Raw genomic sequence first — 25623 nt, forward strand, 5'->3', positions numbered from 1 at the left:
TTTTATCTCTCTTTGTCTGTCTCCGTTTTCCCTTTTTACCCATCTCTATATGTGTATACTCTCTCTCTCTCTCTGACTCTTTTCACGCTACCCCTCTGCCTGTCTCTTTGTTGCTCGATCCATCTCTCTGTCTTCCTCTCATCACAGCTTTCTTGCCTTTTTACCGTAGTTGTTTCTGCTTTCTCTTTCCTTCTCCAACTCCCACTTTTTAGGGCACGCATTCGAGACTTCTTGTATATACTTTAGTACATACTTTCATGTGTCTGTACTTTGTGGGCTTTGGAGATCAGCCCTTGGACTTGTCTGCTTCCGCTTATGGACTTTTTCTCTGGTCAACTGCCTCTATTTAACTGTCTTGATAGAAAACGACCAGTAGAGGTCAGTTAAATACCAGAAATGTTTTCTGCTTAGGGTCTTTCTTTTTTTATATTTGTCTTGCAACTGCCTCTGTTTAACTTTCTTGATAGAGAATGACCAGCAGAGGTCAGTAAAATACCAGAATCACTTTAGCATTCTCAAGTCTCCAATCCATAGAAATTGTCTTCCACAAGCACCCGTCATATGGTTTTCACGGGACATCTTCCCCTTGAATGTGATTGTCTCACAGCAGCTCACAGTGCTACAAGCAGTGAATCTGCTCAACATGTGTTCGGGTTGCCTTGTGATGATTGCCCTATTTTCAGCACGGTGATGGACTTACACTGACTTTCTCTTTCTTTCTTTCAGTGACTGTAACTAAACCGTGCTCGCTGCGGACAATGGAAGTCGAGGTCACGTACAAGTCCTGCACCAGCCTCGTTGAAATAGACTACTGTGAAGGGCCCTGCATGAGTTCTTCAATGTAAGTGACAGCAGGCCGAGGGCACCAGACAAAGAAGGGGTTTGGGAACGCGAAGATACACACATTCATTTGTTTGAAAAATTGTTGGGCTCATTGCAGAAAGGCCCATATATTTGTCACTTTGAAGAACATTCTATTTACCCCTATGTAACTCTTACTTAATTTCACTGTTGTTCAGTTCAGATAATCTTTATTTGGTAGACAATAAACAGTATAACCATAAAAGCATACAATAATATATGTATATTTAAAAATCAATAAAAATACATAGGAAATTAAAATAACAGGATAGTTGATTATCATATTCTAAGATTTGCTTAGCATGCCGTACGTCAGATGTTCGCAGTCCAAACTCATAATTTTGTGGAAGGACAAGATACATACAATTACTGTTAAGACAAACATCGAGAAAAACAGTACCAGAGAAATCCCCAGGCTAAATGAACAATGATACAGAAAAGTGCTTAGTGCAGATAACGAAAGACATTCAAAAAGTGGACTTTCATCAATAAGCAAAGTGCAACCTATGTCTATTAGACAGCTCCAACTCCAGGAAATACCACATGCAGTTATCTACTTCCCCGCTATCTTCCTCAGATGGGTGGCTGTAGATAAAAATGTATAACCCATCAGGCAAATACAATTCGAACGAAGAAACTGTAAATAACACAACTCAGATCCACAACTTCTAATATTCAGGGAATCTAAAACTGTTTTTGAGGAAGAGTGTATAATTTACAAAAGAAGAAAACATGTAAATGTGTAAACGAGCGGATACTGAATCACAGGGACAAAGATCCAAGTGTGTATCGTGAAATGCTGAGCTAGGATAAGAAACCAATAAGTGAGCTATACTAAATCATATCAGATAAAATCTTTGTGCATTGTTAATGGGAAACATCAGGTGTGATTCCATGGAAATGGTGGTAATAGGAGGTAAATAATTTCATTACGTGCTTCTTTTTGGACTCATGCTGTAGCCTTTGTTGGGAAAATATGTTTGAGATGCTTTTTTAGAATGGAAGCTACTAAAAGTGGATTGGAGAAACAGTCTTCTCTCCCCAATTGGGCCAGCTGTTCCTTAATATAGGATAACCAAGGGAGGTTCTGTGTATAATCGTTAATTAGCACCTGATTGAACAAGGTGTCTTGTCTAACTCATATTGGTCTCCATAGCAATAAAGGTGCCGCTTTACTAATGGGACAAGACCCAATTCTGCGTGGCAAAGGTATATAGGAGACTTTTATAGAGAGGCAACAGTCTTCTTAAAAATAAATTTTCTGACACCTGAAGAGTGTTCACATTGAAATAGCTCCAGACCCCTACTCCAAATGTTGCCAGGGCAAGGGATCAAGTATTTTATATATAAATCACAGAATTCAGAAGGTTTGTTACCTAACATACTAGCAAATTTTAAAGATGCTTCAGTGGATTGGTCAAACCTTTGTTTTCTGGTATTAATCAGATGAGTCCATGTCCATTTCTTATTAAAAGTACCACCCGAGGGGATGTGGCCTGACGCCGACCAAGACAGTTTTTCTACCTAACAGAGCTCCGAGCCTAACTCTTCGTAAACCCCTAAAATTCGTCCATTGATCTTCAACGCAAGACACTGGCTGAACTGGGAGATGGTGGTTGAGACGATGCCGTCCTTATGCCTTTCCTCTACCTGCCTGGAAGCCCAAATGACATCCCAAAGCCGGAATGGCTTTGGGCCTGGGGGGCTGTGGTGGCTGTGTCGCACTGCCTTGAGGCCGAGCAAACTTTCTGGCTGAGGACTCTGACGAGTGCAGAGGCAGAGCGAAGCAATATCTTTCTACAGGCCAATTGGTGAGGAGCCCCTGGAAGAGGCGAGACCGAGAGTTGTGCCAGAGCTGCTGGGGGAGGAGCCGAGGCCCGCAGCTCGGAAGTAGGTGTGTGGTCCCATAGAAAGACACCCTGGAGATGGCCTAAATAGTATGAGGATGCAGTGGGAGACGTCCGACTAGTGAGGACAACTGGAGAGACAGTGTATCACTCCTTGAGACTAGCATAAGTTACCATAGGAATATAAACAAAGGCACGCAAAGCCCATGTTATCTCAAGTCTAAATCAGGCGTGCAATTCTACCAAGGAACTTTACAAAGTTCTTAACACTTTTACTAATCCTATTGCCTGCTCCCGGCAGACTCCTCCTTCGCAGGTGCTATGCGATAACATTGCTAATTATTTTGGGGAAAAAATCAATCAATTTTACAATCAATTTCCTAATGATTCTAATTCATTGGACCAGCTCTAACCTGCCGCCCTCAACCTTGAGTAGGACTGATGCCTGCCTTGAACATTTTCCTGTGATGCAGAATCCAAAAACCGAAGCCATTTTAAAAATACCAAAATCTGGTTCTCCTCTAGATATAATGCCAGCCTATCTGTTTGCCTCTCTTGTCCCTCTTCTTGCCCCCTCCATCTGCAACATCCTAAATGCTTCTATGAGTGAAAGGGTTCTCCCACTTAAATGGAAAGTAGCTCAAATGCTACCAATCAGGAAAAAAGCACAGGTCCTGCTGATGTGCTGGCTAATTATCGCCCAATTTTGCTTCTGCCGCTTATGAGCAAACTGATAGAAGGATTCGTAAACACACAGTTGATGGGATACCTGAAATCACAAGGCATCCTTGATCCCTACCAGTCTGGCCGCATGCCTAACCACTCTACTGAAACCACCCTCATCAGTGTTACAGGCACATCAAATTGGCATTGAACAACAGCAAGGCAGTGCTGCTGGTTTTGTTGGATTTGATAACAGCCTTTGATACTGTCTCGCATCAGAAGCTGATTCCCCGATTGAGAGAGATTGGCTTGCAGGGACAGGCTCTAAAGTGGCTTGCAAGCTTTCTGGACAAGCGCACTCATCTGGGCCCCTTTCGCTCTCAGACTTTGAAGCTCACCAAGAGAGTGCCCCAGGGTTCTTGCCTTAGCCCCACTCTGTTCAATGTGTATGTGGCCCCTCGTGCCAGGATTATTAGAGAATGTGGATTTACTCCCTATTCCTATGCAGATGATACTCAATTCTTCTATCTTTTGATAATGCCATACATTTATCTAAACAACGTTTTGCTGAGGGCATGCAAGCTATATCTGGTTGGATGATAGAGAATTTCCTGCAGATAAATGCTGCCAAGAATGAGATCTTACTATTTGGCACAGCTCAAACGACATGCTCCCCAAATTAGTGACCTGCTACGTTAGACCCTTCCCGTGTCCCGAAACCCATGGCTAAAAACGTGGGGGTCCGATTGGACAACTCTCTATCTAGGAGGGATCAAGTCATAGCCACTTCTGGGACCTGCTACCACACTCTTAGTCTTTTGCATAGAGTGTTCCAGTGGCTGCCCTTATCTGATTGCAGAACTCTGATTCAAGCCCTAGTCATTAGCAAGCTCGATTATTGTAATGCTCTTTTAGTATCAGCCAATGAATCCCTCTTGAGTAGAACGCAGATTGTCAAGAACGCTGCTGCACCCTTGGCTCCTAAGGTGCCTCCTCGAACCTCTCCACTGCCCCTGCTGAAGCAGCTTCACTGGCTTCCTATTCACCAACTTATTAAGTTTAGACTTTGCTTCCTAGCTCATAAGGCTCTTTATGGTGGGAGCCCGAGCTACTTGGCGGAAAAACGTAAGTTTTACCTCCCAAGCAGACTGCTTCAATCAGAGGGTAAAGGGCTGCTTGCGATACCCCGTTATTGCAAACTACGAACAGGAGGCAGAACTTTTGCCTACCTAGCTCCGAAATTCGGGAACTTGCTGCGAGTGGAATTGTGTAAATGCTCTAATCTTCTTCTGTCAGGACACACCTGAAGACTGAACTATTCTGTTACTGATCTATCTGACCTGTCTTTAGCTTCTGTGCAGCGCGGAGATACTCCTTCGGGGTGATCCGGTGCTTTATGAATCACATGCAAATACAAATACACATATGTAAAGGAGGTACTCCTGTTGTGGGAGGGATGGTGAACCGGGTAGAGTGGTGGGCCTGTCATGCGGGCCAGGGTGCAGTAACACTGAGAGAGTGGTGATCCTGATTGGCTGGCAAGGCAAAATACCTACAGGCTCAGGGCCCAGCAGACAGGGGCCTAGGTCAGGAGGGGGCACATACTTCTCCTGGGACTGCAAAAGGCCCAGAGCTGTGAGCAGAAAATATGATCCTGCTGGCTTGCCCCCGTGATGGGCTCTGGCTGAGTGTGGAGTGGCGCAATACACACTGTCGGATCTGTGGAGGGAGGGCCCGTGACACTGGACACCTTGGAATGGAACCATAGAGACTGCCTGCGGCAATTGGGAGCCACCGCAATGTTGTGAACTGTGAAATGACTCCGGGGACACCATTCTGACACTGCTGTGGCACTCGGCAATACCCATAGGAGGTATCTGGAGCTGCCACGTTGTATAATGAAATGCAGGGGGTACCATTGGTACCCCCATGTGCACCCCCACCCCCCAGAGTCCCTGGGGGTCCGCAACGGGCTCCCCGCAAGACATTCCCGAATGCCGTTGCTGCCACGGAAAGGCATGTGTCCGCCCCCTTCATAATATGGATGGCGGTGTCTAGCAGACAACGCCACCATTATAAACTTTTTTCCACCCGGTCGACAAGTTGACCAGGCGGAAAAGAGTTTATGTGGCGGACGGTCTTTCTGTCCGCCGTGGGAAATGGGTGGCGGGCGGGGACGGATCTCGGGCGGATCGCCACCGCCACGCGTGCTGTTTTGATCCGCCAGAGATCCTACTCACCCCCAAAGCCTTTGCCCAAGTCAGGCAATTTATGCCAGGATAATCTAATCAAAATTTATAAGTTTGGTTGATCTTTATACTACAAGAGACAACTTGCAAAATATCTGCAAAGAATGTAACAAGAGACTCCGGTCCTTTAGATTCATGGCGTCAAATCATGGAACCAACTGCTTTTAGCCAAGACACAGAAACCCCACCTTTTAGCCTTCAGGAATGCTCTTAGGACCAATTTATTTTGCTAGCTTTTTGCCTGCATCTCCATCTCAGGAACAGAAGGCTACTGGGGTAGTGTGCTTTATAAGAATCAAAATGATCATTAAAAATAGGTGTGAAAACACTGCACTTCTTAAAAACATGATCTTTGGGATTATTTTCAGTGCACCTTTGTCTAAAGATAGGTGCGTTGAGAGGTTTGCTATAACAACCTTTCCCGCAACACAATCATCATCTTCTGATATGCACCCAAAATATCTACAAAATAACACCCAGGTCAATTGTAAGCAACAAAATATTTTCCACCGACAGTCTAATATTTATCTAATTTTGCTTGTTTTATTCCATAAATCTTATTATAGTATCATCTACATTAATTCTATTGAAAAAGATTCACTATTCTAGAATCTTATAAGACATGTACCACTGCACTGCACTGTCTCATAAGAACACTATATTGTGAGATTATTCTAACCTATTACCCCTTAGAGAACTTAGGGTCTTACGTATAGTTTGGCAGAGGGGGATCACTGCTGTAAATCGTCTGTGAAATACTGATTTCATCTTCATAATGACAGCCACAAACCACTCTTCAGAGCAATGACATTCTTAAAACTATCTAAAGATTTTGGCTTGACGGCCGCGTTATGTGGCAAGGGAATTTTATCACAATATGTAAAGCTAACCCCCCTTCCTTTCGCCTCGTGTGGCATGGGTGTTGGCTTCCTGCTGGGAGGTAGGATGCAGGGCCTGTGACCAACCCCACATTGTGCATGTCCTTTGGCCTTGTGCAAGGGTGGGTTGGCTTTATCTTTGGTAATAACATTTTACTTCACATTAAAAACATAGAAATTTACTGGAGAAAAAAGAAAGTTTTGTTACAGTTAGGAACTGTAATTATATCTTACTTTACATTTAAAAAAGAAAAACCTTAGACATTCACTAAAAAAAACAAAGGCTATAAGGACATTATAGTTAGGTGAAAAAGTATTTTAAAAATATTGTTTTAAATGAACAAAACTACTGCAATTAACCAGAGATACTTATCCTAAGTAACCATAAATCACGGCCTAGCCCTGCACTGCTTATGATGATATATATTACATCACTCATTACATATTCTATTGCATCATTGATAAAAATCATTGCATCATTTGAAATAACATCAGTCATGACAAACTGCATGGCATAGCTTAAAATTCACCAGATGGGCAAGACTGGAGCTTAATCCAACAAAGTCCTCTCAAAATTGGCCACTGATGCCGAAAGGTCCTCCTCAAGATCTGAATGTACTGCAAGGCCGAATATTTTCTGGGTGTTTGAGAGCATTAAGTTCTGACCATCTGGATACACAGTAAACCCCTTGGTCAGGTCAGGTGATTCCATTCGATTTAAGGCCCCAACTGACCCCCCTAGAGGAACTACCCCAGTGTCATGTTTTGTTACATTCATTTAGGAGGAGAGTGAGTGTAGGACCTCATTAAATAAATATTTTCCCCCTGTTTATTATTTGTTTTTTTTCTAGTTAAGCATACATACAATATATCTAAATGATAGTTTATTCTATCTGTCTATTCATTTTCTTGTTTGAATCTTTTTATTGCATTTTGTTAGTTACTTTGCACATTAAAAGCTCATATGACAACACAATAGGAGACATATCTTCAGATTCTGGCCACATTAAGGACATAACTGGCATGTCAAGTTCAGCAGATAACAGCTTCAACCTAGAGCAAGGGGTAACAAAGACTATTGCTCCCTTCCCGTCGATATATAATTATGCCAGTGTACATGAATATGATGCACTCATTAAAACAACATTCTGACATAATGCGCATTGCAAGATTCTGATTTCTGTTAAGAAGAAAACTCAACCAAAGTGACCAACTTGAGTCTAACAGTACAGTAATTCACAACTGTGCTGTTCCCCCAAGCCATAACCAGCAGTTTTGTTGTGTGTCTATGATCATGGATGTTAGAGCAGTGCCACACTATCGCCCTTCTTCTACTGTAGAAGAGGTAAGGCGGACCCCTAACTTCCCAGCAACTATGTGAAAGTCAGCAGATCCCGCCAACCCCGATCCCCTCATCAATTGTGTTGCCTTCCTCTAGGTTCTGTATCGATGATCTGAAGTATGCCAATATTGAGCCCCAGTTTTGAGCTACTGTATATTTGCACAACACTAGGATGTCCTCCCTTTGAAGTGATGTGCTTATTCCCTCAGTCTATTCATTATGCATTACAGCAAGGCTTATTTTTGTATGGGTGATCTAATATGGTGTGGTGAAGCTAGGAAAACATAAGCTTAAAGTCAGCACAATCTTTAGCATAATAATACCGCTAGGCAAATGTCCTCAAAAAACCTCAACTTAACTACGAGTAGGAGAAAAGTCTTGGGCCTAGTTAAAGGGGCACATTTATGAATAATCGCCTAGTACAAATTTTTTATCTCATTCTTTATTCATATACTTTTAAGTAAGTATCTTTTCACTATGTGTTATTGTTTATGTGAAAAACCTTATTTTATAAAAAAATCCCAAGCAGAATGTTCAAAACAAAAGTCTTGCGAAACAAAAGAGCAAGTACACACAGCAGAGAGTGTCTTTATTATCATATATTAATTTCCTACAAAATAAACCAATTACAATAAAACATAAATAGGGAGCAGGATATTCCTAAATACAGGGGAAAATATATATTTACTAAATCAGTAATGTAATGTGTCATGTTCCAACTGAGACCCGCCCAGATTTTGTCAAATTTCCTGAGTGAGGAAGGGCCTCTTGCTTTAGCAAGGGCCCTCTTTGACTTGTATATTTGTCTCAGGAGCAGCCACCATACAGTTGCTTTAGGGGGAGCATCTGAGATCCAAACACTGGCTACACATAACCTGGCACAGACTATTAATATTGACACTAAGCCCTTGATACCGCCATCACATTTGTATTTAACACCTAACGAAATCTCTTCATGGGATAAAACCATATGTAAACTAAGACAATGAGAAATTGACTTAGTTACATCAGCCCAATACTGCTGAAGAGTAGGGCGTAAAACAAACATATGAGCGATATCTGCTGACTGTAGCCTGCCTTTAGGACACCAAGGGGCATATGTACAAGGCCCTATCGCCACAGGAACTTCACTTTTTGTGACATTTCCATGGCGATAGAAGCTTTGCCTTATTTACAATGCTTAATGCTGTCTTGTAAATATGGCCCTCTTTCACACTATGCTTAGCGTGAGAGGGGTGGGCAGTGGGTGTTGCACTGGGCGTTCCAACACAACACCCATTGATTTTGACACTGCCCCCAATTTACAAGGGCAGCGTAAACAGGAGACAGTGCCAAAAGTAAGACAAGGGAAAGCCTGGTCTTAAGTTGTCGAAAGGAGGAGCATTTCTTGTGCAGCACACCTGGAACAAAGAAAATTCCTTGGATTGTTTATGTACGGAGAATTGACCCTTCCAGCACATCAACACTCTTTAAAAAAATGCCATTTTGTCACTTGTATTTGTGCCACATTAAGCTGCACAGATAAAAGTGACTAAATAGCATTTAAAGATTGTTGATGTTCAGGAAGGCAGACTTGTCTGTACATAAACAATCTTTCCTCTGCAGGCAGACACCCTTGCCCCATAGTGCAAGGGTGCCTGTATTGGCGCTACACTGCCAAGTGTAGCGCCAGCGCAGGGGGAAACGCAAGGCTACATCATATCCTTGTAAATATGGAGCGTGCCTTGCGTTTCTGAAGTGGCATAGGTAGCCCTTAAGCCATGGCTAACAACTCACTCCGCCACTTCCTTGTACATATCCTCCCGAGTTTTGCCCCTGAGAACTCCATTACGATATTATTCCAGGCATATAATATGAAAACAGAGAGTCTTAAATTGTTGCAGCTTCAGATTAATAGAATGGACTGATCTGTCAACGCTCTCCAATGCACTCCGTATATCTGAAACACACACAGCTGTATCAAGTTTCCGATCCCATTTCGAAGCCAGTAACATATCAGTTAGGTACTAAAAAAGAGTGTGATATACCAAGCTTATCACTGGTTTCCTGCCTACTCCATAAAGACAAACTATTAGGTCAGAGTCTACAAAATCCATTGGGTAGCTGCAACGTGTCAAGAAATAATCTTTTATTTGTGACTTTGAAGAAAAAGTGATGTAGAAGCCTATAGTGAGCCTGTAGACCAGTAAAGAACAGTAGTTATTCACATTAACACCACCTGCCAGTGGTCTGTACCCATATCGTGCCCAGGCCTTTCTCGTTTGGATCTTGAAACACTGACAGGAAGGCTAGATTGTCCCACAATGGTGCTGAATTATTTTAAAAAGAGATTGAATATTTCTTGAACAATTCCTGCCAAATACGAATAGCTTCCTTCTTGGCCTTAAAGCAGATCCTCTGGTAATAATTTTGGTCCCTCATTCAATATAAGAAAAGCCTATAGTCTGCACCTAGCGCTAATTGATAGCAGAAATCTACTTGATCAGGGTCGGCTGGGAGGAGCACGCTACGCAGACGCCCCCGAGAGCGCATCCCAGAAATACAACTTAAATAGGGAAGCTATAGCTCCCTCGTTTATATGGGAGCTTCATAAATCGCATTGCTTGTCTCGCTTGCCTGTAGGCCCATACAAAACTTCCAATAGCTCCATCCAAGAATCTAAAAAAGTAGTCTTGGGAGATTCGGAAAGAAAAATAGAACTGAGCCCTTTCCACTGAAGTATATGTACTTAGGGCCCAATTATAATCTCGTTTGAAAGGGCTCCAAATGGGATTCGGGAGAAGCAAATCGGATTCTGATCATATGTTGCAGTCAGAATCGTCCCCTGTTCCAAATGACCAAGTACGATGCGAGGAAGATGTCTGCCCTGACTGAATTGTTTCTGAACCCGAATTAGTCAGCCTGAGTCGTTCAGAGCCGAATCGTGCAGCTCAATGGCGGCGGCTTCCAAACGAGCGAGTATGATGGCCAATTCTGACAGCCTTACAGACTTGGGGTTTTGCCGGGACAAAACAGCTGTGGGAATCAGACTTCGGGGGCCGTGGCAGGCCCCCCTTCACCCGGCACCCTCCAAATCCGTCACAGGGAGGTACCCATCAGCCCCCCCCTTTCCATGCATGCACAATGTGTCGGGTACCATGGGGCGCCTGCCACAGAGATTATGCTTTTCCACACCCACCCCTTTTTTGCATTTGGAGCCTCTGTATGCCTTAGGTATACAGGCTCCTATTGAGTTCAATGGGAGTCCAACCAAACGGAGTCAGTCACTATACAGACACATTGGAATCAGTCGCTCGGACTTCCGGAACGTGAGTTGTCCAGAAAGCTCACTGGATCTGATTTGCCCGTAGGGATTTCTAAACTAGATAGGAATCGAGCCCTGAGTGTTTATAGATTTTGAGGAAAGCACAATAACCCTATTCAAGTGTGTAACTTTGTCAGTGAGATGAGACTTTAAGAATTAATCGTAGCTGCCCTTGAAACCATCCCCTTAAGAGATCTACATCACACTCAAAGTACTGTACATCCTGCTTTATTTCTGCCATGAGAAGGAATCTCAAAACAGGAGCGCCAGTATGCAGCATTTTATATCCCCTCCCAGTTATAATCTCTAAAGACTGTACAAATCTGCTCATAATTCCAATCCTACGAATTGCATTGGCAGAAATTAGCTAATTGAGGAAAATTGTCATAATATCTTTGACCAACTCTTCTTTTTCACCCAGGTCTTCCTGTGAAAAGGCCTGAGCCATTATTTTTACTCTGGGAGCAGTTTTCACACCTCATATGGGAAAGCACTGTCAGGGCCATCTGCCTGCATGCTAGTGATCATTAGCTTAATGGGGACTCAGGCAGACAAAGTGTAACTCTTTAAACGTAAACTCTCTTAAATATTTACTAAAGATCTGATTTGCCCAATGAATTCGATTTTTAATAAATGTTAAAAATAGTAGTGTTATTGCCTCTGTAGTTTTTCCCAATCCAAAGTTAGGAGAATAATAATTTTATTCAGCACTTTAATATTTCTCATAGGACAGCTACATGCCTCTGCTTTTTTGGCTTTAAAAGCCAAGAAAGTGGAGATAAAATTATCTCCCTATTACCTAGCTGCCGCTAACACCAGTTAGCGACAGCTAGTAGGAGATAGTGACCATCTTGGCCCCACTTTGCATGTCAGTGATATTTATCACTAATGATATGCAAAGTGGGCGTGCCAAGATGTTAGCGACTGAAAACAGTCGCTAACATCGCTATCTCCTATTACCAACTTTTGGAGATATTCGCGCTAAGCGCGAATATCTCCAAAAGCTAACAGCTGCCCTGAGCAGTTCTTAGCCATGTTATCCAATGGGAGGTGGATAACATGGCTAAGAACATTAGCTCGGTAATGCATGAATATCGCTGACTTTTCAGCTATATACATGCATTGCGGCGATTTTTATCGCATTTGCGATAAACCTTGGTAATACCAAGGTTTATTTGCGGTAAAAATCGCTGCAGCGCAGCGGTAAATTTTTGTCTCTAACCAAGCAATAGCGATAATTATCGCTATTGCTTGGTAATATGCCCCTGTATTTTTTTAATTAAATACTGGGTTGTTATTCCACAATGCTAATACCAATTTACTCTTTGGGAAAATGACAAAAAGACACAAAATGACAAAAGGAAAATTAACATTATATTTTCTTCTTATTGCCAGTGGCGGCTTGCAGAGGTAACGCTGGTGGGTGGTGAGGCGGGGGCGGGGTAGTGAAGTCCGAGATACGACAGTAGATATGTATTTATTTATCTATGTTCACCTTTGCCGTCGTATGTCTGACTCCACTACCACCCGCCCAGCCCTGCACCCCCACCGCCTCACCACCCCACAGCGTTACATCTGCGAGCCACCACTGCTTATTACAATGGAAAATACATTGGGGAAACATGATAAAATTGCTCCTCTTTCTGCCTCCCAAGCAGCTCTTTAACTAAGGGGTTGACTTATATATCAGAGAATGGAATAATTACCATCACCATGGTGAGGTGCTTTGCTGCCACCAGGGTGAGGGTACTCCATTCACCCAATTTAGAAATGTCTGCGGCTTCTGCGGTTCTGGAAATGCACTGTAAGTGCTACTGACGCTGTATGTCAAACTTGCAACTTTTTTTTTTTTTGAAGAAAATCCCAAAGCATGATTTTTGTTTAAACAAAAACAATCCCTTGCTGTGGGAGTTTCCTACCATGGAGGGCATTAAGAACTTTTCAATGCCTCTGATCGCAAGGTTTTTCCTGGCAGTGACCGGTTTTGAAAATCGGCTGTAAATCTGCCCATCTAGATAAGTTTGGCTGACATACAGCCACGTTTCAGACTGCCCTTACTCCATTCAGGCCATCGGAAGGGTTTCACCACAATGTAAATGGAATAGTCTTCAGTCATCAAACCTATGGGGTACCCTGACTCTAAATCGGCTCATTAAACCATATTTTTGGCAGGGAGGGAACATTGCGACAGAGTTCCCTCCTTATCAAAATATAAATCAGGCCATAAATCAGCGCTGACAGCACCTCTAACCTCTTTTGCTGTTGTTTTACGTGTCATGTGCTGGGCCAGCTTCAACTGACTGTATACGTTCTCTTCCAGGGCATAGTCATAAGCACATGAATATTACCGCCTATGTGCGGGACCTCGTAAACACATCCCAAATATGTGAAAACTATATATATATATATATATATATATTAAGAAAGCAGTCCAGGTTCCGAATAGATGTCGGAACCAACGGTCGGGACCTCAAAGTACCTCGTAACCAGCAGTTCACATAAGCCTCAAAAAAAGTAAATCCACCAGTGGAGAGCAGGGAAGACGTTGTTTATTTAGGATGAAGCGTTTCACTCTACAAGAGAGCTTGTTCACACAGCGCGCCAGAAACAAAAAAAGTGTATATAATCGATTCATCTCAGAAAGTGGCAGGAAAGGTAATCCTGGGGAGGGTTTTACAATGGGCGGATGACAATAACATCTTGTCAGACTTCCAGGCTGGATTCCGCTCAGGCACTGGGACTATTGAGCAGGCCTTTAGATTAGTCCTACTGTACTGAAAGGTGGTGGTGCTGGGCAAAGGCAGTCTTTACTTGACATTCATTGACCTTAAGACTGCCTTTGAGGGAGGAATTGTGGAGGGTCTTACAGGGTCTGGGGCTGCCCCCTTATATCCTATTGCTCCTGATAAAATTACACACAGGCAATTATGCGCAGGTGCGGTGGGGTACGGACGGGGAAAAAACTGACAGGATCCCAGTGAGAAGGGGTGTGCGCCAGGGGTGCGTGCTAGCTCCCACCCTATTCTCTTTGTATGTGAATGGTGTGGTTGAGTATCTGCCTAAAGAACCTGCAGACGCACCCTCCCTGGCAGGGACACGAATTCCAACACTGCTCTTTGCAGATGACACCCTCCTCATTGTAAAGACCCCCCCAGGGCCTCCAAAAACTGCTTAACCGCTTCCAGGAGTTTTGTTCCCTCAGGGGATTGGTGATCAATGTTGACAAGACCAAATACTTGATCATGAATCCTCCCGGGAAACTGGGGTGCCCCCGGTGTTGAACTCGGCTCCCCTAGAGAGGGTATCGGAGTTCGATTACCTGGGAATTCGCCTTAGTGACTCACGGAGTTGGACTCCGCATATTCACAAGATGCTGCTTAACCACAAAAGGGTGGGAGGAGTGCTGCTTAGGGAACAACGTTCCTCCACAACAAAACCTATCGCCCCAGTTGTGGAGATCTACAAAGCCAGAGGGGTCAGTGCAGCTCTGTATGGGGTGGAGTTGTGGGGCGCATGTAACTGAGATGTATTAGTAACATCTGAGTCCAAATTCCTGAAATATCTGTTGGCTCTTCCTCTGAGCACACCCTCAGTCCCCGTCCACCTGGATCTAGGTTGTAGATCAATCGCGGACCAGGCACGACTTCGTCCCTTGCTTTTGTGGGCTCGGCTTTGGAGGGTGCCCGAACTTGCCTCCTATGCTAAGGCCTTGTCTGAGGTTATGGCTATGGGAGGCTGGCACAGGATTAAATGGCTGAGGGATGTTAAATGCCTTTTGGGTGAGCTGGGACTTGGTGATGCCTGGGTTACTCAATCTGCCCCTCCTAAAGCCACGCTAAAGAAAATTTACTGGGATTGGGTCACTTCCAAACTCATTGTCGACCCACGTCACTGTAATTCTATCTCAGATTTCCTGAAGATCAAAGACGTGGCTTATGAACCATACCTCGACATGATTTCCATTCCCTTTGACCGGGCCCTATATTTCAAGTTCAGAGTGGGGACTTTACCTGTTAGTGACTTGGTATCCCGGTGGAAATCGTCCTCCCAGTCGTCCCCTAATGTGCCCTTTGTTCGAACCGGGTCGAGACAGTAGCACATATTCTCTTTGAATGCCCAGACTATTCTGCTCCCAGGAGGCAATGGCTTAAACCATTGTGCAGACTCTTAGGAACTCAACAGCACTCTGTGGCCCTTCGGATTTTATTGTCTGACACATCCATCTTGGTGGTTTGTGCCGTGTCTAAATTTCTAAAAAGGTCTTGGTTGATTCCTGCAAAAAGGCTTTCTCTCTCAATTTAATCCTAATTTTAATTGCATTTATTGTTTTTTAATTATGCCACTGTTTTTATTACCTTTCATTGTAAAGGTGTTGTACATGCTGTAAATGTTGTAAATACTGTGACTATTTTAACTGTTGTATTGCTTTTAAGATATTGCATATATCGAATAAAGCCAATCAATCAATCAGTATATATATATATATATATATATATATATATATATATATATATATATATATATATATATATATATATATATATATATATATACATATATATATATATATATATATATATATATATAAACACACAATGCAGCCTTCCATATTCATGCTGAACATTGTTGCAAGATATTCTCTTGTACATAAACACCTTCCAATAAAGCAGGGAGAAAGAAAGCATTTGAAAACTGCTTTAATATACATCAGAAAACACAATCCTGCAAGGAATAATGAAAAAACTTTGCCAGCACATAGGCTGCATTGTAGAAACACTAGTGTAGAAAGCGTAAAAGCTAACCTACAGAAACACTCAGATAAACTGTCACAGTGCCTTTAAGGCAGCCATGACCCCTAGCTTCCCATCATGACTCAGGGTTTTACAGTTAGGTCAGTTGTTCTTTCCTGCTCCTTCTTTCAGGACCCTGGTTACTTTAGCTCTACCTTTTTTTCGGATTTCTGTCAGAAAATACTTCTATTTTGTGTCAAAAACCTTTTACTTCAGCGTCTTTCTGGAGTTGGAGCATTTCTATACTGTTTTTTTAGAGAGTTGAGCATTGTTTTTAGTCCGAAATGCCCTCTCTTTTTGACCCTTGCCCTTCCTGTAGCAAGAAGAATGCTAAAACAGACTCCCATCCTGTCTGTCAACTACTGTTCAAGAAAACTCTGAAGGACAGGGAGAGGATTCGCCTCTATGGGGTGGCTGAGAAGAGAAAATCACCTTCCAGAGGCAGGTCTCTGATGAAGAAGAGGAAAGACAGAGCCTCCACTCTATCTAGAAGTAAGATTCCAGTGTGCTCTCCATCGGCGTAGGGCTCGGCGTCTCAAATCCCTTAATCGGAAACGAAAACCTAGACGAGAAGACCATCGACGGTGGGTTCGCCGTTAAGAGAACACCGGTTGTCGACAAAGAACACAGGTACATCAAATCCTCCGCCATCGTCAACCTGGCGACGATCGGTGCCGAGGAGTTGCTCTCTGTTGGTGCATGCTTGCTCAACGTCGAGAGACTGATCTCCGTCGTCACCGTCTATTCGGAGTTTGACGTCGAGACAGGCTCCGCCGTTGCAAGGTCACCCGCGTTGAAGCAAACATTTCCGTCGACATCAACCAGGTGAGGGTTGATGTCGAGATACGCCTCGTCACCTGAGGCTAGACACTCATCGCCTCCGTTGTCATCCAGGCGGTGTTCGACTTCGAAGGCTCGATCCTCCCCGATGGCTAGGTATTCAACGTCGAGACCAAGAGTGAAATATACCAAATGTCGTTTGACGTCGAGACGGCAGACTCCATCGATGACAAGAAGTATACCGCTCTCGACTCCACTGACTTCCAGGAGGCAGTCAGCGTCAAGGGAAAGATCGACGTTGAGAAGGATTTCTCCCTCTACCTGCTTATCGTTGAGGTCTCCTGCATGCTCAACATCAAAGGCGAGGTCGATGGGCTCCAGACATTTGATGTCACACCATACAACGTCGAAGCACACGGAGAGATCGACACCGAAGAGATGATCAGGCTCTAGGAACTCACCAGTGATAGTGACACAGAGCCGGTCGACGTCCAGACACTCCCCATCGATGTCACATCGCTCATCAAGACGCTGATCACACTCCAGAAGCCGCAGACAGTCCTCTCACTCCATGCGGAGCGCACCCCAGATGGTTACGTCATCACGCAGTGCTTCTGTTCACTCGGAGGAGCCTACAAGATCCCTGCTCAATGGCCTACGGACTTCTCCAGTCTGCTGCACAGATCACCATTGCAACCTCTTGTACAGTAAGTAGAAGTGGACAGATCAGCCAGCACTCGGACTAGAGAACACAGAGGCAGATCCCCTGAACGCAGGTCGACTCAGGGACATCGCAAGAGGCAGCGTACACCGTCTTGGTCTTCCTCTTCGACACATTCATCAAAAAGTGATATGAACGCCTTTTATGATGTTCTCACCAGAGAAACTCAGAAGCTGGGCATCACCATGTCAGCTCCTCAGACAACCATGTCCATCATTTGAGACCCTTCATCAAAGGTCTGCGGCTAGGCCATTGCTCCCTTTGGTCCCTGGTAATGGATCTCTTCCATGCTCCATCATCGGCTAAAGCAGCTCAAGCTCGGATCCTAAAAAAATATAAGCCAATTGCATCAGATCCTCTTTTCCTTCAATCGGATCCACCTCCGGACTCTGTTAATATTGCAGCAGCCAAAAAGACGCATGCAGTTGCATCTTCCTCCTCCGCTCCTCCTGATAAAGGAAGTATACCACAAGATTCTGGGGGACGGAAGGCTTGTAGCACTGGTGCATCTTCTCTTCAAGTGTCCAACGCTGAGGCTCTGCTGGGTCGTTATGACATGTCCCTAAAGGATTCACTGGGGCGTTTCAAGGAAAAACTCCCAAAGGAGGATCAACAGGACTTCTCTGATCCGGTGCTCTGGTGGCCAACCAAGTAATCAGCACTGCAGCAGATGGTGCGTCCCTGGCAGCTCACTCTTATGCCCATCGCATATGTGCATGACGATCTTCCTGGTTGCGCCTCACAGCATTAAAACGCAGCAGCGCATTCTGAATCTCCCTTTTTCTGGCACTTCACTGTTTGGTGCACACACAGAAGAAGAAATGGTGAGAATGAAGGCCAAGTTGGACACCTTAAAGGCTGTGGGCATGGAGAAGAAAAAGGAGTTTAGGAAGAGATACAGGCCCTACAATCGGAAAAATTACCAACAGAGGGTTCAAACTCCTCAATGGTCACAAAACAAACAGGGCAAATCCCAGTACAAAGGCCGTCGTTCCTCTAGAGGAAGAGGAGGACATCAACAGCAGTCCTCCGCAACAAAAACTCCAGGGAAGCAATGAATTTCTGCTTCCTCTAGCAGCGTAGCACAATCCAGCTGGAGGAAGTATCTCAAGGTACTTTCAAGAGTGGCGCAACATGACCAAAGATCAGTGGGTGCTAAATATACTAAAAAATGGGTACACACTACGTTTTTGTGCGTTCCCAAGAGACATTCCTCCGGTAAACTCTCATCATCTACATATAGCCCTTCTGCATCAGGAAGTGTCGTCCCTTCTCGAGAAGCTAGCAATAGAAGAGGTCCATCCTGCACAGAGAGGAAAAGGGGTTCACTCATGATACTTCCTTGTTCAGAAAAAAGACCAACCGAACATGTTAAGACCAATTCTGGATCTACGTTCTCTGAACAAGCTCATCAAAAAGGAAAAGTTTCGAATGTTGGTGCTCCATCAAATATTCTCGCATCTGAGGAAAGGCGATTGGATGTGTTCGGTGGACCTTCAAGATGCGCACTTTCACATATCAATCCCATTCACAGCACGACATCTCAAGTTCTTGCAATTCATGGTGGGAACAAAACATTACCAGTTCAAGGTCTTACCCGTTGGCATAAAATCAGCTCCGAGGGTATTCACCAAATGCATGGCAGTATTACTGGCGGTAGTAGTGGCAGCATTACATTGCCAAGTCCTGTTCGTATATCGATACCTGGTCGACTGGCTGTTGAAGGGATCATCTCCTCAAATGGTGCAGGAATACCTTCACATCTGCCTGGATCTCCTTCAGCGCTCAGGCCTGCATGTCAACTTGGACAATTCAATTCTTCTACCGACTAAATCACTCCACAACCTGGGTGCCAACCTCAACTCCGACCTCGGAAATATGTTTCCTTCAGAGGAGAGGTTGTCATCAATGAGAGACAAAGGCAACATCATCCTTCAACCTCATCAGCCATCAGTAAGACAGGTGGCTTCTCTGCTGGGGTTGATGGCCTTGTGCATTTTTCTCATACCCAACGCCAGATTGAGGATGAGACTGTTACAGCAAGATCTTGAGGACAAATAGGATCAATCCTCGGTTCAGTGGAATGACTGGATTCTCCTCACTCCTGCAGCAAAGAAGTCCATTCTCTGGTGGCTGCAACCACAGAACCTTCTGGTGGGAGTCCCTTTTCACCAACCACTGCCAGAACAATCCCTAATCACAGATGCGTCGCTTCAGGGCTGGGTAGCACATCTTGGTCACCTGCAAACTCAGGGCAGATGAACCAACAGAGAACAGATGTATCATATCAATATGCTGGAACTGGGGCAGTTCTTTTAGCCCTCAAGGCTTTTCAGCCGTCAATTCAGTCCAGATTGATCCTAATACATACGAACAATACAACTACCATGTATTACTTGAACAAACAAGGTGTAACACGCTCTCGCCCTCTGTCTCTCGAATCCCAGGCAATCTGGCACTGGCTGCTAGTCAGGAAACTATCTATCACGGCAGTCCAGCTTTCATCAATGGGGTCATCCTTTCATCGACCTCTTTGCAGATGATCAAAACAGAAAATGCCACACCTTCGCATCCAGGTTTCACTGACCAGGAACGAGGGGGGATGCTCTTTTGATAGATTGGTCAGGGACGTTTGCAAATGCCTTTCCACCCCTCCCTCTCATTCCAAAGGTTGTTGCCAAACTTCTGCAATCAGGAATGAAGATTATCCTCATAGCACCGGACAGACCTCACCAATGGTGGTATCTGGACCTGTGCAACTCTCGGTTTGCCCGCATTGGAGACTTACGTGCAGGCCGGACCTTCTCACTAAAAGGGGAGGGAAGATTCTGCATGCCAGCCTTCCCTCGCTCAGCTTGACAGCATGGCTCTTGAAGCCCTGCAGTACGGACATTTGAACCTCCCTCAGGACTGCATGGATATTTTAAGGGAGTCAAAGAGACCTTCCACAAGAACCTCATACTCTCTTAAGTGGAAAAGATTTTACTTGTGGTGTATTCGTAATGGTTGGAGTCAAATTAATGGGCAAGAGGAGGTAATCTTGCCGTATTTACTCTACTTGGCCAAATCTGGTTTGCAGTATTCTTCCATAAACAGTACATTTGGCAGCTATCACAGCATATCGTAAATCACCTAACTAACCTTCTCTCTTTCAACTTGAGGTGGTCAAGGACTTCCTACAGGGGTTGAAAAAGGTTATCCTCCTGTTCGACCTCCTTCTCCTCCTTGGGAGTTGAATCTAGCCTTGTCAAAATTGATGAGACCTCCATTTGAACCCATTCATAAGGCCACAATACAACATCTTTCTTGGAAAGTAGCCTTTCTAGTAGCAATTACATCAGCACGCAGAGTGAGTGAAATACAAGCACTCTGTTCTAAAGAACCCGATACGGTTTTCCACCATAAAAGGGTGGTTATGCGAACTCACCCTTCCTTCCTACCCAGGGTTGTGTAGGAGTTCCATGTTAATCAGAGGATTTCTCTACCCTCTTTCTTTCCCAATCCTACTACACCAGCTGAAAGGTCTCTTCATTCGCTAAACCTCAAGAGGGTTCTCAAATTCTATTTGGAGGCAGCAAAATCCATTTGAAAAGCTGATCAATTGTTTGTAAACTATGGCTCTGTTAGAACAGGCTTCCCAGCTTCTAAAAGATCCATTTCAAGATGGATAGTATCTTGCATGAAGTTGGCCCACCAAATAGCAAATAAGCCTCTGTTTGCCTCCCCTAAAGCTCACTCTACTAGGGGCAAGGCTTCTATAATTGCATTCCTACACAATGTACCGATGGCTGAGATTTGCAAGACTGCAACTTGGAAGTCGGTCCATACCTTTACCAGACAATACTGTCTGGATTCTGACTCCAGAGCAGATACCCAAGTGGACCAGGCCTCCTTGAGGAATCTGTTCCAATGCTAACCTATTGGAGTCTGTGTAGGCCTTATGGCTGCTATGTATCTTGATGGTACTCTGTTCACTTGCCCGCAGGTAGACTATTGATGAGGATCCGCTGGAAGAGAAGGATAAGTTACTTACCTGTAATCTTAGTTCTCTTCCAGGGGTATCTTTATCAAAGTCATAAGCAACCGACCCGCCTCCCCGGGCAAATTAACATGATAAATAAATCTCTTTGTAAAATGGTCTGCGGATATCCGCAAAGAATAACTGACCTAACTGTCACCCCTGCGGCAGGATGGGAAGCTAGGGGTCATGGCTGCCTTAAAGGCACGGTGCCAGTTTATCTGAGTGTTCCTGTGGATTAGCTTTTCAGCTTTCTACACTAATGTTTCTACAATGCAGCCTATGTGCTGGCAATGTTTTTTCTTTATTCCTTGCAGGATTGTGTTTTTTGCTGAATATTAAAGCAGTTTTCAAATGCTTTCTTTCTCCCTGCTATATTAGAATGTGTTTATGTACAAGAGAATTTCTTGCTACATTGCTCAGCATGACTATGGAAGGCTGCATTGTGTGTTTTTATATACATATGTATACATATAGAGATACATAAATGGTTTTCACATATATGTGATGTGTTTCCGGGGTCTAGCACATAGGCGCGAATATTTATGTGCTTATGACTTTGATGAGGATACCCCTGGAAGAGAACTAGGATTACAGGTAAGAAATTTATCCTTACTGTATCTGAGGTGGAATACCAAACCTGGAATCTCAAAGACAGACACCTCGTTTGTGGAACCTTAAATCACTGTACACAATAGCTGATTCAAGTTTGAGCACTTTTGGGCTGGCCAGGACTACATAAAATCCCTTTTAGGATTTTATAGTTGGGTATCCTAATGTAAAAACATTCCCCTAGCCAGAACCCTTCATGTGAGACCATGACTACTGTAGGAGCTTTAAGACCACACTTTTAAAAACCACTATGAAAACACATCCATAAAATGCAACACATATAAACATCATCTTTTTTATTCTCTAGCAAAATTAAATGTATTTAAAGTGCTTCGAAAACGAAGAAAAAGATATGGGTATAATTTTATTGTATAAAGTGTTGCTTCCCTTAGTGTGTTCTTCATAGGACACAACATAATTAATTTGATCATTTCTGAAATGTCTCTTTAAGTAACTTTCCATTCTCATTCTGATGTTGCTTTGTAGGTATGTTCCTTCAAAACAAAAATTGGAACGCAAATGTTCCTGCTGCAAAGAGGTGGAAGTGCGCAGCAAGCAGGTCAGCCTACTTTGTAAAGACAGAACATACATAAACTACAATGTCTCTACGGTGACTAAGTGCGACTGCTTGACTGCCAATTGTGTGAACTGATGGGACTTAAGAACAGAAAACGAAGAGAGAGACGACACTGCAGCATACTCTGTCAAGAATGCAAATCGCATGTGCAAACCAGATCAGAATGCTAAATATACAAAAACTGCTTTGAAAATAAATGTTACCAACAATATAAATAGCTCTACTTAAAATCTTCTCTAAAATTAAAATTGTTTCTCCTTAGTGTTCTCTGCTTATCAACAACTGAGGTTGGAAAGTCATATATGAATTGAGCATTTTCCAGAAATAAAATTATTTGGCACGATTTTGTCGTATTAAAATAGTGTGTCTGAGCTGCGACTGTATGAGCAGACAGGAAGCATTTTCTTAGAATCACCCCAAACCTATCACTTTGCTGATATAAAAAAAAAAGATTTTTCGAGTTAACTACACACTCACACTTTGGAAGGTAATCTCATTCCTAGTCATCAGCAAACACCATACATGGGGCCCTTTAGTACTGTGCAAGAGTGATAAAATGTGTGCAAATATTCAGTGTACTCATTTAGTTATTACCATTGTAGACTAATTGTGCTAGCTCAGGTATTAGCCAAGACCCATTTTCTTATGTGTCACTAGGCAGTAATTGCCCATGTTAAACATGAAAAGGGGAGTAATAGTACATTCAAAATAAACATAGATATATGCAGTTTCTTTGCCATTGCATACACCCAACCAGTACTACATGAATATTTCAACAGGATCTGCATTTTCACCTGTGAAGGGGGTAACTAATATTTGGCATGACCACATGCTTATGCCATTTGCCTAACAGGCCTGACAAAATTCCTTCTGAAAAGAGGATAAGAAAACCTGGGATGACGGTGGCAGTTCCTCCCGCAGGGAATACTCCCATTAAAATTGCTCTCAAATGAAAATTACGCTAGCACTGCTTTTCAAAGGTATAGAAATGATCATCCGTCTCTAAATTTGTGCTGTTTCTTACCTGTAACTTAGAGGGGGCATGATTTTCCTTTTTGTCTTTAATTATGCTTGTCAAAATATCTGTGATGAATAAAACATTGACATCTTTCAAGTGTCAGTTTCATGAGCCAAATTACACTGTAACTTCATAGTTTTATTATTGTAAGATAAATGCATTTCATGTGGTGAATTCTACGCATAGACAACTATTTATTTTAATCACTCAGTGGCAGATTTAACTGAATACAACCTCAACCTCTATGCTTGCTTAAGGATAACCTCTTGTTCCTCCTTTAGCCTCATCTGCCATTTGATAACAGGTTAGGGGAAGGTCAAAAGTCAAACCTTAAAGCCCTCTCTACTTTCTGCTCATTCTGGTTTCATGACTTCTACGACCGGGGGTAGCATAGGCAGTGCCAGCAGTATTCATGGTCAAGCAAATGGTAGATGCTTTTTTTTTTTTTTTTTTTTTTAGTCCTCATAAGTGCAATATTAAAAGTAAGGAGTTGTCGGGGCCCCTTTCTCTCATTGATTCTTAAACTTCACTGTCCTGACATAGGGTGTGTGTAACTGGACAGTTCCCCTGGAGCGTCATTAAGAGAGAGGAGGGTCCCCTTGTTTCCAATACTTTGTAGAAGGATTGAGTACGGGGGGTGGAGCTAGCCATTATGGCTACTCATGCAGGCCTTCTCCTGCCTTTCCATTGCTTACACATAATCATTGGACTTTTGTAAACGTTTGTCGTACCAATCACGAAGACAGTTTTATGTCTTGGATACCTCCATGATTTAATTTGCACCTTGCTGGTAATTTTCCCAGATTTCCCAGAACTTGAGTTTTTTTCTGGGGGCCTTTCTTTTATCAAGTCTATAAATTCTTAGTATGGAAGTTAACCAATCACTATGAGTTGGAGGAGCAGAGCTTACCCATTTTATACATATTTCTCTCCTTGCAAGCAAAATTAATAAAAAAAGCAGATTTTCCTGAAGAGTAGAAAGCTTGTCTAATGCATTTGAGCTCCTTACCCCAAAGATAATTAAGTCGGTACTTACATTTAGATGTCTTCCTAACACCCCATCCAAAGTCTTACCCACATCATTCCAGAAGCCGTCGAGAAGGGGGCACTGCCGAAACATGTGTAGATCGTCGGCTCTTTCCAGCCCACATTTGGGGCAGGCCTTCACTGTTGACCCAGCAAACTTCGATACCTTTTTAGGAGTCCAGTAGGCTCTATGAGAGGTGAAAAGATGGTTTCTCTTTAAGGCAGCTGAAGACAAAATTGTCCAGCATTTACTCATAGATACTTGCCATTGGTTGTTTAACTCCGGCATCGGCAGATCTTTCCCCCATACTCTCTCCGGAATCCTGAAATCTTCCTCTCCTCCCAGAATCAAGGCCCAATACCAAAGTGCGATTTCTTTATGAATAGTGTCTGTTTTCTGCATTTCACTTTCCAGGGAAGGGTTCCCAGTTCTAGATTCTTTTAGTGATTTCGACCAACCTGAGAGTTGATAGAACTTGAATTTAGAAAGTGAGCCCATAGTCTTGGAGGATAAGGTATTCCACTCCAAAAGGTTGTTTCCAGACATCAGTTGACCCCACGTGGTTAGTCCAGCTGCTTTTATAGGGAGAGCTAGTTTATCTTTAAGACACTCAGGGGTGCCAGGAGAGTCCCAGATGGGGGCTAGGTCGCTGTAATAGGGAATGTTTAGAGTGCATCTAATGCTAAACCACAGTTTGGCCGCGGATTTCAACATCTTTAATTTAATTTTTTTAAAGAACTTAGGGTGTCCGAATTTATATAGAAAGTGGCTAGTTTTACAGGTCATAGTTTGGAAATACAAAGGGTAGCAATCAAAAACATTTAGAAGCTTTCTATTAGATTTAAATTGGAAAGCTCTACAATATTCATAGAGATCAGGGCTTGCAATGCCCCCCTGGATTTTTTTCCTTCTTAACTTGTTCCAGGCAATTCTGGG

At 43.4% G+C, this 25623-nt stretch overlaps 1 protein-coding gene across 1 annotated transcript in view; it reads left to right on the forward strand.

The window, feature by feature from the left end:
• LOC147733202 (mucin-2-like) overlaps positions 1-23752 on the forward strand; it is a 1332790-nt gene extending 1309038 nt beyond the window's left edge. Inside the window, exons 40-41 of the mRNA XM_086957736.1 lie at positions 727-841; positions 22552-23752. Of these exons, the coding sequence (XP_086813862.1) occupies positions 727-841; positions 22552-22717 (281 nt within the window). The 3' untranslated portion in view covers positions 22718-23752. The remainder of the gene's footprint in view (positions 1-726; positions 842-22551) is intronic.
• The last annotated feature ends 1871 nt before the right edge of the window (positions 23753-25623 follow it).

Source organism: Lissotriton vulgaris, chromosome 2_1 (genome assembly GCF_964263255.1).
Source record: "Lissotriton vulgaris chromosome 2_1, aLisVul1.2, whole genome shotgun sequence".
Taxonomy (NCBI): domain Eukaryota; kingdom Metazoa; phylum Chordata; class Amphibia; order Caudata; family Salamandridae; genus Lissotriton; species Lissotriton vulgaris.